Source organism: Lepisosteus oculatus, chromosome 3 (genome assembly GCF_040954835.1).
Source record: "Lepisosteus oculatus isolate fLepOcu1 chromosome 3, fLepOcu1.hap2, whole genome shotgun sequence".
NCBI lineage: Eukaryota > Metazoa > Chordata > Actinopteri > Semionotiformes > Lepisosteidae > Lepisosteus > Lepisosteus oculatus.
The window spans coordinates 27,894,276-27,910,979 of record NC_090698.1 but is presented as its reverse complement, the minus strand read 5'-3'; the positions used below and the strand labels follow the sequence as shown (position 1 = coordinate 27,910,979).

The 16,704-nt window shown below is 38.2% G+C and overlaps 1 protein-coding gene across 2 annotated transcripts; it reads left to right on the top strand.

The window, feature by feature from the left end:
- Nucleotides 1-314: 314 nt before the first annotated feature.
- Nucleotides 315-16,629, top strand: sgtb (small glutamine rich tetratricopeptide repeat co-chaperone beta). Of its 2 annotated transcripts, XM_069187083.1 has the most exons (12): nucleotides 315-391; nucleotides 5,449-5,570; nucleotides 6,048-6,151; nucleotides 6,939-7,014; nucleotides 8,110-8,209; nucleotides 8,369-8,473; nucleotides 13,460-13,598; nucleotides 14,086-14,148; nucleotides 14,830-14,867; nucleotides 14,991-15,074; nucleotides 15,182-15,303; nucleotides 15,840-16,629. In XM_069187083.1, exons 2-11 carry the CDS (start codon nucleotides 5,471-5,473, stop codon nucleotides 15,291-15,293), a joined length of 921 nt encoding a protein of 306 aa, XP_069043184.1. In that variant the 5' UTR covers nucleotides 315-391; nucleotides 5,449-5,470; the 3' UTR covers nucleotides 15,294-15,303; nucleotides 15,840-16,629. The 2 variants fall into 2 exon arrangements, with proteins under 2 accessions (XP_069043184.1, XP_015192829.1); XM_015337343.2 differs by having other exon boundaries at nucleotides 15,182-16,629.
- Nucleotides 16,630-16,704: the final 75 nt, after the last annotated feature.

Below are 16,704 nucleotides of genomic sequence, written 5' to 3'. Positions count from 1 at the left end.
TAGTCCTGTGCATTTTAGAAATGGACCACAGCTCCATAATTTCATAGTATGCCATGTTATCGAATGTGCATTGCAAAGCACTAGTCGACAACCTTTTCTTTTGGGGGTTTAAGGTGCATTGTGTAGAAGCTTATATCCGTCGAAAGGCTTTAGGTGGTACTGTGTTAAAATTACAACACATAAAACAAACGTCTGTTAGACAAGACATCTTCTCCCACATCTAAAAATCTAAAGAAAAGTCTTACTTATTGGCCCAGAATGCCGTGATTGACAGGTCGACATCGTGAATTGAACGGGCTGACTTCCGTTGCGAATGCGCAAGCTCCGCAGTAGATTGGTCTGACTGAAGTTAGTGTGCTAGTGTTGTGGAGGCTGCTGGAGAAATACACAGGTAGGTGGGCGGGTGACAGCAGAAACCTAAGGCTAAATAATATACAGTGTACTGTGGACCGTTATGTAGCACAGCAGCTGAGAAGATGTAGTTTTGGGCGTGAGCACTATACCCGAGATTGTTTCTGTACATTATAAGCGCTATTGAGCACATCAGCCATGATATGCATGCTAAAGTAAGGCAGCGGCAGTCAGATGCATTATCACGGCTTTTCATGTGGGGTTACGTAAATACCGTTGTCTAAAGCATTCTAAATTATAGGGTATCATGTCAGACAGCTACCGGTCTAGCAATAAAAATTAAAAGGTAAATTCGCTGAATATCTGATAATGGCTGTTTTGTTCCTGCGTAATATGCACGCTTTAGGATAATTCTTTTATGTAGTTTTAATGAACCATGATCTCATTTTTTTCTCAAGTGTATTATGTCACCAATACACCAAAAGTCATAACTCCCCCATGACGGCTTAAGTCAATTTCCCTACGGGATTAATAAAGCATTATCTATCTAAATCAAGTGAGGGTGGAAAATGTCATCTGGTGAACAAAAAGATTTTTGCTAATCGGATAATGCTATATATATTGTTCTACTGCAACTAGCATATTAGGTTGTCGTTGTTAGCGCTGCTAATAGTCACAGTATAAAATGTCACAGGTGCTTTCAGAACGAGTTTCTTTCATAAACTAATGGTAACAGTTTTCATGCTGTTCCAAACTGTGCTCAGATGTGTGTCTTTTTATTTTCATGACCATTACGAGAAACGTCTTTGAACTCATATTAAAAACACTTTTCCTGAGTATTAAGTCTGTTTTACCCATTAAGAATTGCTTAATACCTATCCAGGAAAAGTCTAGAGTCAAATCTTGCCATTCTGGGACACTGTTTCAATACACAGTGTTTTGCCTTCTTGAAAGTCCAAAAGGCAGCTTATTTAATGTGTGTTGGCATAGATTTGGAATTAATTTAGAAATTTTCTTTCTCTTATATTTCCTTTCCCAAGTTGTAAACTGTATAGCAGAAGCTTGCTTATATATATATATTGTCAGCCGCATATAAAGTTTCCAGTCTTCCATTTTGTACTGCCCCTAAATCCTGCGATGAACAGAAGAAGGCAAATACTGTAAGAAACACTGGCCGCACCTAATCTTGCATCTTGCATCTGGCTCTGCTCTGGTCTCTGAGGGACTGCTTCATCTCTCAGCATGCTGGCTTTCGGTGCAATTATTTCACGCAGTTCCAATTAATCTTTTTCAAATCCAGCCCTATTGCCAGAAAGCCCACTGTCACTCAGACGATGGCCCTGCAACACAAAATGGCATTGATTGGAAATGATGGAGGTGGAAGTAGAGTCCAAAGTTATTCTCCCTGCCTTTAATCTGTTAAGTGGGAGCAAAAGAATTTTAATTTCACTTTCTTTTTAGTGCGTAGAGTGTCCCAGGAGGGCTCTTTGAAAGTGCTTTTCCAATCCTGTTATTCCAGAGAGATAGTAAAACTAATATAGAGCTTAAAAAGATTATCTGGAATGAAGGATTGCATGAACAGAATGGAGGGGAAAGCGTCTAACCCAACTGTTTGTCTCTATTTAAATTAAAGTTTTGTGTATCGCAGTATTTGGGGGGGAGGGGTTTCTTGGTGATGTAGCATATTCATATGTAATGTAGCTTTTAAATTGTCCTCTAAAATGCACACAAACATGAACCTACTCAGAGTGCATTATAAGAGTCTTAGAAAACATTTAAGGGAGGCATGAACTGAGAATGCATTTACTAGTTGAAACAAATTACTTGCGCAGGATTTGTAATGTCAAGCATTTCTTTTGTGTACTCTTAACTTGGTGTTTCTTTGGATTTCTCAAATCATTACAGAGATTAATCTTAAAATATGTGGCCCGGCAGGAGTTGGGGAAACAATCAGGATTTAAGCCTGTTGATGATATTGTTAAACCACATAGTGCTTCATTTACTTGGAGTGTGTGCTGAAGGAGTAGAGAGTGTCTGTGATCAGCTGAGGATCTGGTGGTAGACTATAACAGTGCCTCCGCTGGGTCAGCAGTTTTCTCCCATTGAGCCATTGTTTTCTGCTGTAAGCTGAAAGAACTAAGCACGCTTTTTAAATCGTCTGTGCTATGGTACTATAATCAAGACAGATTGGTTCTTTTTAAAATGAATTTGGATTTTCTGGTGCAGAACATCACACAAGTGCCTGGAATAATTAGGGACACTGTTCAAGGTTTCGGTGTAATATTTTTTTTTAAATCTCACAGTCAAGAAATGTAATTTGTTAGCTACTATGTGTTTCTTTCTATAGTTAGGGCACAATTCCGGTCCAGAATGACCAAAGAGGTTTCTTTCTAATGAACTAATTAAACTAAGCATGACCTTAACCAGAGCAATGTAACATATTTTTACAAGCTGTTGATTGAAAGAGACTTTGAAAACCTACCAGATTTCATCCCTCCTGAATGAGATGTACTGTACCTATGAGCAGGGATTCTCAAACCTGGTTCTGGAGGCACACACACCTGCTTTTGATTTTGGTTTTCCCAGTTAACCCTTAATTGGCCAAATAGGATTAATTTGAACTGTTTGACTGTTTTCAGCTTTTAAACAAGTTTGAGGCTGCTTTTTAACTATTACATTCCAGAAGTTAAATAAAATACCAAACGTTTGAGTAGAAAAAGCCCTGTGAATATTCAAATCTCCAACTGGGTAATTGCGTTTGGCTGGAATGGAGACCAGCAGGTGTGTGGCTCTCTGGGACTGGGTACCGCTGGTGTAGAATGGTAAAAATATAGGACAGAAAAAACAACTTTTTACTGCTTAGATCCTAGACGTTGCTCTCCTCCTTATATGTTTAACACACCAGGCTCTCAAAAGTTGCCTTAAGCTGTGTTTGGGAAAATTGATGAAACGCTGGAGTGTAAGATGCAACCGGGTCAGCGTGTCCTTTAGCTATAGCAAGATAGTAGACTAACATAACCCACATTTTATGCTCTGCGTGTAGTGGGATTGTTGATTTGTATGATAGCACAGTAAAATAACCAATATCCTGACAAGCATCCGCTTATCTCCCTATAAATGGTGAATATATGATTACACAAATAGATTGTGAGAAGCAGGCTTATTTGGATGATCTGTCCGACCAGCTCCAAAAAGTACAGAAGCTTTCAAAGAATATATTTACATAATCACATTGGAGAAGTCATACTCTAGGATCGATATGGAAAGGAATACAGCAGTGGAAGGGAAAATAAGATATATTTTTAATATTACGACTGCAAAAGGAACAATAAAGATGGTGAACATTTAGCAGAGAAACAGTTAAGGTATTGAATACATATTTCATGCTGGTGTAAGGAAAAGAACAAACCTTAGGGTGAAAAAAGCAGGAGTTCCATATTAAATATTGTAGTAGAAACCAAAGTGTTGCAGGTACAGAAGCACCTGCGATGACCAAACTTTCAAGCACAGAAGATATTCCAGCAATTGAACCCAAGGAAAAGAGGTCACATTCACTGGTGTTAACTAAACTCTTCTGAAGCAGGAGAAATACACATGTGATAGCCATCCATAAGAAAAGTAATGGTACTGAACCTATAATAATTGTTGTCCAGTTAGTCTTAATTCTGTGGTGACACAGCAGCACAGGGGTTAGAATTGCTGCCTCGTAGCTCTGGGGCCCTGAATGAAATTCCTGGGGTGCTGCCTGTGTGGAGTTTGCATGTTCTCCCTGCATTTGCATAGGGTTCTTCAGAGTTCTTTGGTGTCCTCCCTCAGTCCAAACACATACTTGTAGGTTAATTGGTTTCTCAGAAAATGTGTGTATCTATGTGTGCCCTGTGATGAACTGGCATCTGGTCTGGGGTGCATCCTACCTTGTGCCCGTTGCCTGCTGGGATTGGCATATTAAGTTGTATATTTTTTGTCTTTGGAAGACTTTTGATAACGTTTCAAACTGCAGGTGCTAGGTACTGAGGTAATAAACTTACTTGGAATAGGAATTGGATAGTAGGAAATAGGGGAACAGGAAAGGGGATAATGCTCAAATTGGGGTGACATGTTCAGTGAAGTATTTTAAGGACCTGTGTTAGGTCGAGGGCTCTTTCTAAATGATATCTATGATCTGATTCTGGTGTAGATAGCAAGCTTCAGAGATTATACCCAACTAGGAAGATTACTAAAAACTGTAACAGTTCCAAAAGAAGGACTTTGACAAAGGTTTCTGCTAATCCACTTGTTTTGGTATGATCTGTTAACTTGACTAGTTTACTACATATACATGAATCTAGATGATTGATATAAATTAGAAAGCAGTTGTCATAATGCAGAACCTACAGTACTCCACTAATTAATGGAGTCTTGAGTATTCATCCCTTATCTGCAATTTATTTCTCCTATTAAACAGTTTTCAGACAAAAGACTCATAGTCAATACAACCCACCAACTGTGTCACACACATACCTATATTTTCTATGTCCGTGTGGATAATGCAGAGGACAAATGGTGCACAAAACATTGTCAAGTAATCTTAGTGATGAAATGTCATGAGTTCCATTTAGCAGGGACTTGCTAACGCTAATTCCTACTTGTTTTTTCCTTGATGCATCCATTTTCAAACTGCTTTATTCAATTCAGGGTTATGGGGAAGCTGGAGTCTATCCTTTGAAGCGACTGGTTCAAGACTGGACAGGATGCCAGGGCACACACAGACACACACAGACACACACAGACACACAGACCAGGGCCAGTTTTCACAAAAGACAATTATTGTACCAGTATGTCCTTGGAATGCAGCCGGAAAGTCCTGCGAACATGGAGAGAACATGCAGACTCCTCACATATAGCACCCCAGGTCCAAAATTGAACCAAAAACGTCAACACTGCAAGGCAGCAATATTAACCACTGCGCCACCATGCTGCCTTCATTTTTCCTTATAATGAGGATTAAATACTGAATAATTTAACTAAATAGTATTAACTAATTAGTAGAACCGCTACTAATAGGGTTAGGAATATTGTTTTATTTATGCATTTCATCTGGTCCTAATTAAAACACAGGTGACGTGGGCAAGCAAACAGGATGTCAGTGGAGAAGCGCCTGGCTTTTTCGATTGTGCAGTTCCTCCGTGATCAGACACACTCGGATACTTTGAACTCCGATGAACAAGAAAGCCTTGAAGGTAATATTTTTTTTTTTATGTGTACCCTGTTCACTTTACGTTTTGGACATCCTGCGTATTTAAAATCAAATTTAAAAAGAACAGAGTGACTGAAAGGGCGCATTTACGAAACTGGAAGGTATTTCTGCAATAAATTGTTTTTGAAAGTGGTTTATATTGGAAGAAACATTTTAGCTGTAATAAGACCAGAGATAAAAAAGAATCAGGAACAAAAAGCTTGTATATTAATAAAACTTGTATTCAGTCCTGGAAAGAATGTTCACAACTAGTTTTTAATTACTAATTCATGTGTGCTAAATAAGTTGAAGATTTCTTAAAAGAAGCCCATGGATTCAAAGAGGTATAGTCTTAAGATGCAATTCCCTGTTATTTTCCCATTACATTTTTCTCACTGTAATTTTGATGAACAGCACTTGATTGAGTTAATTATTAGATAGTACTCATTGGAGTTCATATTTTGTTTGTATTTTCTTTAAGTTGCAATACAGTGTCTGGAGACAACATTTAAGATCAGCTCAGATGACAGCCATCTAGCAGTTCCACAGTCTCTTGCAGAGATCTTTTTGAACTCCATCTTCAAGGTATGCACAGCTGGCCATTTGTTCCAATGGACTCCATCCCTGTTCCAGGAAAGTCCCAGTCTACTAGGCTTAACAGTTCACCATTAAATTGAATATGAAGACATTTGAGCACTGAAAGAGTGGATCTGTGTTAACTGAAAGATTACTTCTTTAATTAATCAATAACATGCAGGTGTTGCCTGTATTAGATTATTTTTATCTTCAGAAACAGGTCAACTGGAAGACAGATTGGATTGGGTCTCTCCAAGACCAGGGTTGGAGACGCCCATGCTTACTCTATTAGCATTGCCAAAACAAGTACTTCTCTCCGTCATTACCTAGTGTATGCAGAAAACATAACTTTAAAATGACTTTTCCAGTTCTAGGTATTGGGTAGTAAAGTAAAAAAAAAAGGTTATGCTTAACCAAAGGATTTTCCACATACAAACACAGTCAGGTCAGCAATTGCTAGTAAAAACTTAAATTATTAAGCAAGAAAAATCAGTATGTCCTCAGAAAGACTCAATTCAGACTTGCATGGTTCATCTTTTCAATTCTTCAATGTGCAAATTCATAGTCCTTGAAGAAATTAGGTGGCACGTGTAGGCTAGACGTTTTGTCATGTTTTGTTAACTAAGCCATTTTACAACCTCTGTGTAAGGCCATTTGGCTCTTTTAGCATGTTTATTGGCTGATCCCTCAGCGGATATCAGGCTTTGCGTGATGTTTTGCAGAGCTTCACAGACATTGAAAACCTGAATTGTCGTCATTTTTATTATTATTTTTTGCCTTCTATTGCCTTTTAAAGAATGACAACTTGTCCATTCCGGAGATCTCTGCCTCCCCAGAAGATGCAGATAGGGCTGAACAGCTAAAGAATGAAGGTACAGCAGTGGTGTCAGACATTCTTGTTATCAATTCCGAAGTGGCAGTAGCAGAAAAGTACTAATGAGTTTTGCTTGTGGTTAGCGATAGCCAATCGACGGAACTCCATTCAAAAGCTTTTAGAAAGTAGATTCATTTCAGATTTAGTTGTTTCTTTAAACTGTGACCTAAACAGCCTTTAATAATCTTTCTTTGTGGGAATGCAGGTGATATGGTATTTTGTAATATCATTGACCTCAATTGGTTTATTTTACTTAAGCTGTCAAGAGAGGAGCATTGAAGAAGTACAGTATATCCATATTAACATATATTATATTAACAGTAATTGTGGGTACACAATAAAAGAGAAAAAAATAACTCTAGCTCTGTTATATGTAACTTAGTTTTCAAAGTTTGTCATCCTGAATCTGTCATATGTAGTTATTATTTTAAAAGAATATGAAAACTATTGGCAATAATGTTCAGAAATTCTTGTCCTATATTAAATACTATCTAGGACATAGTTTGTTTGAATGAGCCTCGCGTAGTCTTACTGAAATCCTTAGAGTTGTTTTAAAACTTTGTGACTTCATAATTTTTGCCAGTATTCAAAATCTTCTGCAGAAGATATCACATGACTGTAAAGTCACACGACTAGTGAACTTGCATAGTGTTTTCCAGTTTACACAAAAGCAAAGGACAGGTTAACTCCAGGAAGTTGATTTCTTCCTAAAAACGCAGAAACAGCAAGCGTAAAGGATGGAACATCTTTCTTTGTGTCTGCTAGACCTTAGTTTTAAATAATCTTTTTTTTTCCAGTTATTTGATCTTGGGTTTGCATTTAACATTGGACTTAATATGACCCATTGTCACGCTAAATGTTAAATAACTATAACATGTACTGTAGGTCTCCTATACGTAAATTGTGCCTTTATAGGTGCAGACTGGTAACTACAAAGTGTTAAGCTATACACCACTCTAACTGTTGCTAGGTTTGTCTGAATTGTAGTTAGTCCGTACCTGAATTGCTTCTCTGAAGGTCGTTTCGACATGAGTGTGATAAAGTGTTTTTATCCAGTTAAAATGCCTGATTTGCCCCCTCTGTCTACTTTTAGGAAACAATCATATGAAGGAAGAGAATTACAGCTCAGCTATTGAGTGCTACACAAAAGCCATTGACTTGGACCTGAACAATGCAGTCTATTACTGTAACAGGTAAAAACAGAAAGGATGAAACACCCTCATTACTTATCATCGGGAGCAGAAAATGCAGTGGCGTAATTGAGAGTTTACTTTAGCAGGCTGCAATGTTTCTGTTTCATTTCAGAGTCACAGAAAGTTAATGGGTTTGTGACGCTGCTGTTATCTCCCCAGGGCTGCAGCTCATAGTAAACTAGGGAACTTTGTGGAAGCGACAAATGACTGTGAGAGGGCAATAGGAATAGATCCGACGTACAGCAAAGCCTACGGAAGAATGGGGTGAGTCCTCTGCTGTCTGGAGCCAGTTTCCACACTGATCGCATTAGGAAAGTTACTTGCTGGGTACAGGATATACATCTTTAAACAAGGAGTTGTGGGAGTAGGGAACAGGCCACTCAGTGAGGTTGTTGAAGCTTAGAACCTGCCTTAAAAAAATGCCTGGATGAGATCCTCAGGCCATTTAACTACCAAATGAACTTTGTGCGCTGCAAGGCCTTCTTTCAATTGTAAAAATTCCTGTTCTTATGGGATTACAAACAAAAAATGAGAAACAAATACTGCTGAATATTGATATCTGGACTGGGTGTCAGTCTCTGGGAGGAAAAACAGATTATAAATAGTAATGATACAATACACCTTTGCTAATTCATACATTTTGTAAAAGGTTGTAAACATTTCCAGAGATTTTTATTTGAACTTTTAAATGTACAAAATATTAAAACTACACTAGCTGTATTTTAATGTTACAATGTATTTTCTATTGTTGTAATATAGAACACCAACAGAAAATGTATAATTCTGACATTAAGCAACAGCAGTAAAGCATAGTAACAGAACTTATATTTACATCATATAATTTTCCAAAGGCTGTTGATAAAGTTCCTTTTAAAAGATTAATTCTTAAATCACAGGCAGTCAGTGTTCAAGGAAATGCTTTTGGAATAGATAGTTGGTCAATGGATAGGAAACAGAATACAGATTAAGGGGAAAATGCTCAAACTGGGGTAAATAGTGGAGTACCAAAAGGAACTCTATTAGGATCACTGCTGTTCCTGCTATATGCCAATGAACTAATGTAATTCAGTAAGGAACCTGCTAACTGACTACATGAAAATGAAAACACATAATGGTAACTCTTTCACTGGGGGAGGCTTTATTGCAGAGAGTTTGACAGTCTTTAAATAAAAGAAACTGTGAAGCAGACTGCTAACTGACTTAACCACCACCTAACACTGTAAGGCATTCTATATATGCCAACATCACTCATCATACTAAACATGGTTTCAATATGTTACTTATAATCTAATTAACTAGTTACCCCAAGTATGCCAATTTGCAGGCGAAAGAAGCCCCTTTATAGGCCTCTACTGACAGGTTGGTCAATAGTAGTCTCTCCATAGTCCAGTCAGTCCCGAGAGGAGTGATCACAGAAACTTGTGGAATTAAAGGAACGTCATACACTGACAGGCTGAATCTTTTTAATCTTGATTAGATGAGACTACAAGGGAAACAGACTGATGTATTTAAAGATTTTAAATACTTTTACAGTGTCAATCCAGTGGACTTCTTCAGAATTAGCCATGAATTAATAACCAGAGAATGCAAGTGTTAACTGTGAGGAATTGCATTTAAAACTCCGAACAGGAGAAACATTTTTACACAAAGGGGTCTGTATTGGAACCTGGAACCAGCTACCCTGCCATATTGTTGAAGGTGATACCCTGGCTTCTTTCAGACAACATCTGGATGAGATATATTAGCTACTATCAATAGAAGGAGCAATCTGCACCCATGAGCCACCTCTTTCTACTAAGTCTAAAAATTCAAGTTGCCTCACAGAGGATTTTGGATTTGTTATGCTCCTTTGTGAGGAGCATCACAAATCCAAAACGAAGACTGACTGGCCTTTAATTTGCATCACAAAAGCAATACTTACAGTACTCACTTAATGACACAATTATCTGCCCAGCATTGGGGATGGATATTTAAAGCTGGGTCAGTGATCTTGAGTTTTAGCTACCAGTGTTCAGGGTTGAAGGGACTTTTTAATGATTTTTGTAAGATTAACACATGGGCTGAAATAGTAAGATAACTCACTGGAGGACTGTGAAATAAATAATAACTTTAATGTGCCTTTTCTTCACAAATGATACAAATATTGCTTCATTGTCATATACAAACCAAAAACTAAGTACTTGTCATCCAGAAGTAGGTATAGCTTCACGTAGCACTCTTATCACAAAATATGAAGACTTACAGGTGTTTTTTTTATATGATCTGAAAAACTAAAAGAAGCATCAAACTTCACACTCAAATTTCTGACTTCTGAGGATAGAGGTAACATTTCCCTTAATGATGGGACTGTAGTTACAGTGGCTATCTGATTAGGTGTCCTATCAGCAAGGCCTCTGTACTATTAAGCATGAGAAAATTGAGGCTCAGCCATATCCTGATCTCCAGACAGCTGTTTACATTTTCCAAAGAAGTGGACATGCCAGGTTTAGGTGTTAATATACAGCTGTGTGTCATCTGCATAGCTGGGAAAGTGAAATGACCCAGTGACCCAGAGGAATAAGATGGGCCCCAATACTGTCCACAAGGGGACACTGCAAGTCACTGGTTAGAACTCTGAACTTGTTTCCCCAACAGAAACAAACTGCTGCCAGTTGGAAAGATAGGAGGAAACCCTTTCAGAGCTGTGCCTTGCAGTCCAACACAGTCCTTCAGTCTCTGCAGAAGAATGTTGTGGTCCACAGTGTCGAAGGCTGCTGAGAGATCAAGTAGAAAAATAATAGAAATGGATAGAAATGCAGAATCAGCAGCCATTTGAAGTTGAACACTTTCACAGGGACAGACTCTGTGCAGTGGAAGAGTCAGAAACCTGACTGGGCTTTTTCAGAGAGTTGGGGGAATTGGTGTGGAACTGTAGCTGAGTAGCTGCTGCCTTTTCAAGAACCTGTGAGATGAAAGGGAGGCGGGAGATGAGGCCTGTAGCTGGAGAGCAGGTGGAGACCAAGGTTAGATTTCTTCAAGAGGGGAGTAACGGCAGTGGTGTGGAGCAGAGCTGGAACTGCCCCGGTCTCGAGGGATTTATTTCACAGGTCGGTGACAAACTGAATCAGGACAGGTAAGCGGGCTTTGAACAGAGGTGTAGGAATAGGATCCAAGGAACATGTGGAGGTTTTTATTTTAGAAATCATGGCCAGCCGTGCAACAGGAGAGCCCCGGTTAAAGCTGGCAAAGGGCGGGGTAGCCGAGGGAGAGGTTAGAAAAGCCGCTGTGCAGATTGCACTAGTCAGATTATTATGCATACACAACTTACCTTCCAAATGAAGACCAGCGTGCACATCAGTCCTGTTCCTTTATCACCACTCTTGTAAGGACACTTTCAGAAACCTTCATTATTATTGAAGTTTCTCCGAAGAGTCCAAATACAGTAGTCTCATCTGCAGAGATATTTGAGGTCCGGGCTTTGATGAGTCCATTCCATGTGATAAAGGTCAGCAGTGTCCTCCCCCCATTTCAGATTTGTTTGACTTATTTCAGCTAATGGGTTTAGACCATCAGGAGGCAGGTTAGTTTTACAATACTGGTGGTGTGCTGCTGCAGTAGCAGACCCGCTTAGTACGGGAGGAACCTCAGGTTAGGACTTTTGTTGTATGTGCTTGGCTGAGGAGTCCGAGATGTGAAACTACTATCTATGGAATCCAAGTGCAATATTAGGATGTCAGGGCCAAAAAGTGTACTGAATGTAACATCCATTTTAAGTATTTTCCCAGGATCACTTGAGCATATGCATCCCTAAACTTTAATTGAACCTCCTCCATGCATAGTTGTAGGCTTGAAGCAAAGGTCTTTTGAAACCTCTCACATATTATATTCAGTAAGATACAAATAACTGACTCTTTAGCTTATTTGTCCAAAGGAGCTTTGACCAGTGATCCATAGTGCAATTTCCGTGCTCCAGTGTCTATTTTAGCATATTAATTTAACATACAGTACACATTAACATACTAGCAGTTCATTTCCCCATTTTTACAAAGGTTTTCTTACTCCAATACTTCATTTTAAGTCAGGTTTCAAGAGTCTCATTCCTGCTGTTGTAGGATGGACACAAGAAGGTGAGGCTTTTTATCAGTTCCGTTGTCAATTCAATTACTGTCTTCTTTCTGTTCTTGTCAAAATGACAGGAGGCCTTTCAGCCCATCTAGCCAAGTTAACCTGATTACCTTCCAAGTATTGCTTGTCTAGTCAGTGATTTGGATTTTCCAGTACTTGTTTGATTACTTGTTAATTAGGCTTTGGGCACCACAGATTGAAATTTGAGCGATAAAAGTTATTTCACTGAGGTTCCTCTGTTTAGAGCAGGAACACAATTCTATGGCAAATGTCTACTACTGTTTTAGTTATTTTCTTTTAACCTAACAGTTAATACTGATATATCTTTATTTTGTTATTCCCTAAACTAATATTTCAGCTTCACAATTGTGTGAAGTGGGACACCTGATGGATTAGCTACTACAACGTGACATGTAACCTACGAGAGTAAAGCCTTTGAGTAAATTGGTGATGCTGATAAAATGTACATAGTGTATAGTGTAACTCCTGAATGTCTCAAACGTATGCATAGCAGTGTATCCACATGCTATAAATAAAAGGAAAATCAACTTGATTGTTATTTAAACTACTAAACCATCAAAATGTAGATTTCTGTGCCCTCAGCTCCTAATGATCTCTGCTTCTAGTGATTTTCATTTGACTAAACAAGTAAACACACACCCCAGAGCTTGTGAGATAAAACGTACTGTATTATATGATTGTGTTTAAGTAACCTCTGTTAGAACCTGAAACTACAAACAAGGATTTGTGTCTTGAGTGAAGAGATTACATTTGTTGTTGGTAATAAAAAAGTTGGGAGATGTGGATGCTGAATGAATGGGGGTCAAACTTTTCACCTTTCCAGTTATATTTAGTAACAGGGTCAGACAGCGCACTCTTGACTCTTAAAAGCTGCTTTATATAGTGAGAGGCATTAAAAACACAATACCAAGTGTTGCAGCACTCTCAGAATAATTACTGCAGAGTATAAAGAGCCACGAATAAACCAAATCCTTTCTAAAACAATCTCCAGTTCTTTAGATCTGTAGACTTCAACAGAGCAAAGATTAATCTCAGGCTTAATTGTTCATCTCTTCTGAAGATTATATTTTATTATTTTGTGAGCAGGTCCACACATTTGAAAATGTCTATGTATCCCTGTCACAGTCTAGCCCTGACTGCAATGAATAAATATACAGATGCCATTACATACTTCAAGAAGGCTTTAGTACTGGATCCAGATAATGACACCTATAAATCGAACCTGAAAATTGCAGAGCAGAAGCTGAAGGAAGCCTCAAGTCCAGTAAGTATAAATACGACAACACTTACAACAAAACACAATCAACAACACTGAATTTTTACTGGACAAAAAAAAGAAATTAAAAAGAAGTATGTTTCCTTGGATTTAAATTTATAGCCTGTAGATTTAACTTATTATTTTCCATTATCCCTTTGAGAAAAAAAAAACCATTGTGTTAAGCAAATAGGGCTTAAAGGCTATAGTCTCTAATTTTAATACCCCCAATTTCCAGTCTCATAAAAGTGCACAGAGGTGGTTTGTGGTTACACTTGATTCCATTATATTTTGTTTATAGCATGAAGACTTTAGGTGACATCTCCCTGACATTTATCTTGATCATGTTAAGAATGTACTTTCAAACAAGATTAGTAGATTTAGTCTGAAAAATAATTTACTGCAAGCTGCTATTAAATATTATTCAACTTAAGTAGTTGCAGGTGTGTTATTTGGAGAATTCAATCTTGAGTGCAGGAATTTGTCTGTCTTACAGACTGCCACTGGGCTTGGATTTGATATGGCAAGTCTCATAAACAACCCTGCTTTCATCAGTATGGTAAGAACAAGAGTCATGTGACTTGGCTTAATTCTTAGTTCCAAAGCATAGTCCTTAACCAAGCTCAGTTAAAAATATTTAACTTCTCCCTCAGTAAATCTTTCTCTAGGTTTCTTCACTCATAGATTCGTCAATGCAAAGCACACATTTAGAGTTCTTTTCAAAGACATTGTGCATGGTATTTGTGTAGTTTGAATGCAATAATAGTAATTTATAATGCCTAATTGTAATGTTCTAATCATCTTTAATCACATTTTATTTAAGATTATTCCATCCTTCTAGAACTATTACACTCAATTAAATCTGACCGCAGCTTTCACAGAATGGTTCTCTTGGAAAATGACTGTTTTGCTGTTATTTTTACATCAATGTTAACCATTTTGTTTTCAAACTGGATTAAATGGTAAACATTGATCATGATCATGCTAGCTTTGGGTTTGTTCATGGTTCATCAAAGAGTATAAGTTTATCTACAATGTTGCTTTAGGACACTAAAAAAAACTGCTTTTTCATGAAAAATTAGTCGTATTTATACTGCCTTTCTAAAATTGGCAGAATGTAGTTAGAAATCGGTCTATGCTGCAATGAGGGTCTCATCTTTCATTCCCAGTTCCTTTGTTTAAGGTCTTTAACGGCAATCTTTTCCCATTTTCTTGTCCAAATTTGATTTGATGTTTTCAGGCTGCAAGTGTAATGCAGAACCCCCAAGTGCAACAGCTGTAAGTAAAGCTAGTTTATTTGGACTTCCATTCGGTCAGTGCTTAAGTGTTGATTTGTACTTATACAGTCTTTAAGAGCACTTTGTTGCAAGGAGACTCATCTTCTCCTCTCCTCGTGAGCAGCATGTCTGGAATGATGTCGAACGCAGTCGGCGGTCCAGCAGCTGGGGTCGGGGGACTATCGGACATATCCAGCCTCATTGAAGCGTGAGTGCCGCGATCGTTGATGAGTTCTCTAGCTTTGATTTCAGCCCCGAGATTCAGACTTTGAGCGCACTCGGGTCTCTTAAATAGAAAAAAATTCTCCTCCGCAGCGGACAGCAGTTCGCTCAGCAGATCCAGCAGCAGAACCCGGAGCTGATCGAGCAGCTGAGAAACCACGTGCGGAGCAGGTCCTTCAGCGGCAGTGCGGAGGAGCGCTCCTGATCAGGGGCAGGTAGGCCCAGGGCCCGCGGGCTCTGCCAGCTCACTCAAGCAGCCTGAAGCGCACTTCCAGAACGCGAAGGATACGCGAGATTTATACCTAGAGCTCCTAATTTAAATCTCCACTGCTTCCCGCTTTATCACCTGAACGAGCAATTCGGGGGAATTCATGAGCGTTTAATCAAAAGTCCCTGGTTCTCGAAACATTGGGATGTTTGGACATGTTAGTGTTGTTAACTCTTTGCAGGATGGTTTAAGACCTTGATTTGGGTTAACTTTTGCACACATTTTCAAGTTTCCTTGTACGTTTGTGCAGTTTTCTGACAGCTTTGACCTTATTTCTGTTGTTATAATGTAGCCTTTAAAATACGGAAGACTTTGTGATAAATGTTCAGTAGTCATTAATAAATAATTGCTTAAACTGCTGGAGATTATCTAAATACATGAACAAATGCGAATGTGCAATCATGTTTATCAGCCACACCAATTATTGAATTATTTTAATTGCACTTGTGAATTGACATTTAATTGCACATTTTCCCCTTGCAGTGATAAAGAGATACAAAGTAAACGTTTCACGATTACAATGTCAAGACCCCAGTAGAGGATATCCGCAGCGCTAGAATGAAGCAGACTGCAAAGGGCGAGCACATTTTACGGTGAATTAACAGCTTTACAATGAATGCTGATCTCCTTTAACAAAAAACATTGCACAATTTACTAGTCAACACATTATAAAAAAAAACCACAGAGCAGACTGTACATCACACGTTAGTCTGATAACATTTGAAATGGTTTTAAATGTGTATTATGTTGTAGTAAGGTAATGTACTGTACCCAGCTATTTTCAGGACTGCAGCTGTAGGTAGCACGTATTTTGCCCGTCACTGTACATTTTCCACTTCCTTCCATGTTTGGAAACCGTTTTAAAATTTCTGTAAATAGCTTCCTATAGTATCATAGTAAAATAAATGTATGTCAGAATTGTAATGCTTCTTAGCATTATTTTGCATGTTCCTTAACAGGACGTGATACTTACTGTATGCTCAGACTACTTTGGAAGGCTGTAATTATAAGAGTCCCATTACAGTGGGAGGTACACCAAAATGTCATTAACTGATTGTTGCTGTGAAATTAAGATATGCATTATATGAGCAAATTATGTTTTGTTGCAAAATACCACATTATGTCCATGAGTTGTGCACTACACTGTGATTTAAACATTAAATGTAATTTTTAAGATAAACATTTTAAATACCATTTAAAAAACTGGGGATAGAAACAATATGCTGATCCAAACAATAACATGCCTTTTGTGATAAATAAATAATTAAAATTAGGTCTCTGTTGTGCTGTATGTGTGCTTCATTTACCAGGAACATTAAAAATGCTTTGAAGTTTGAGGGGGGCGAGA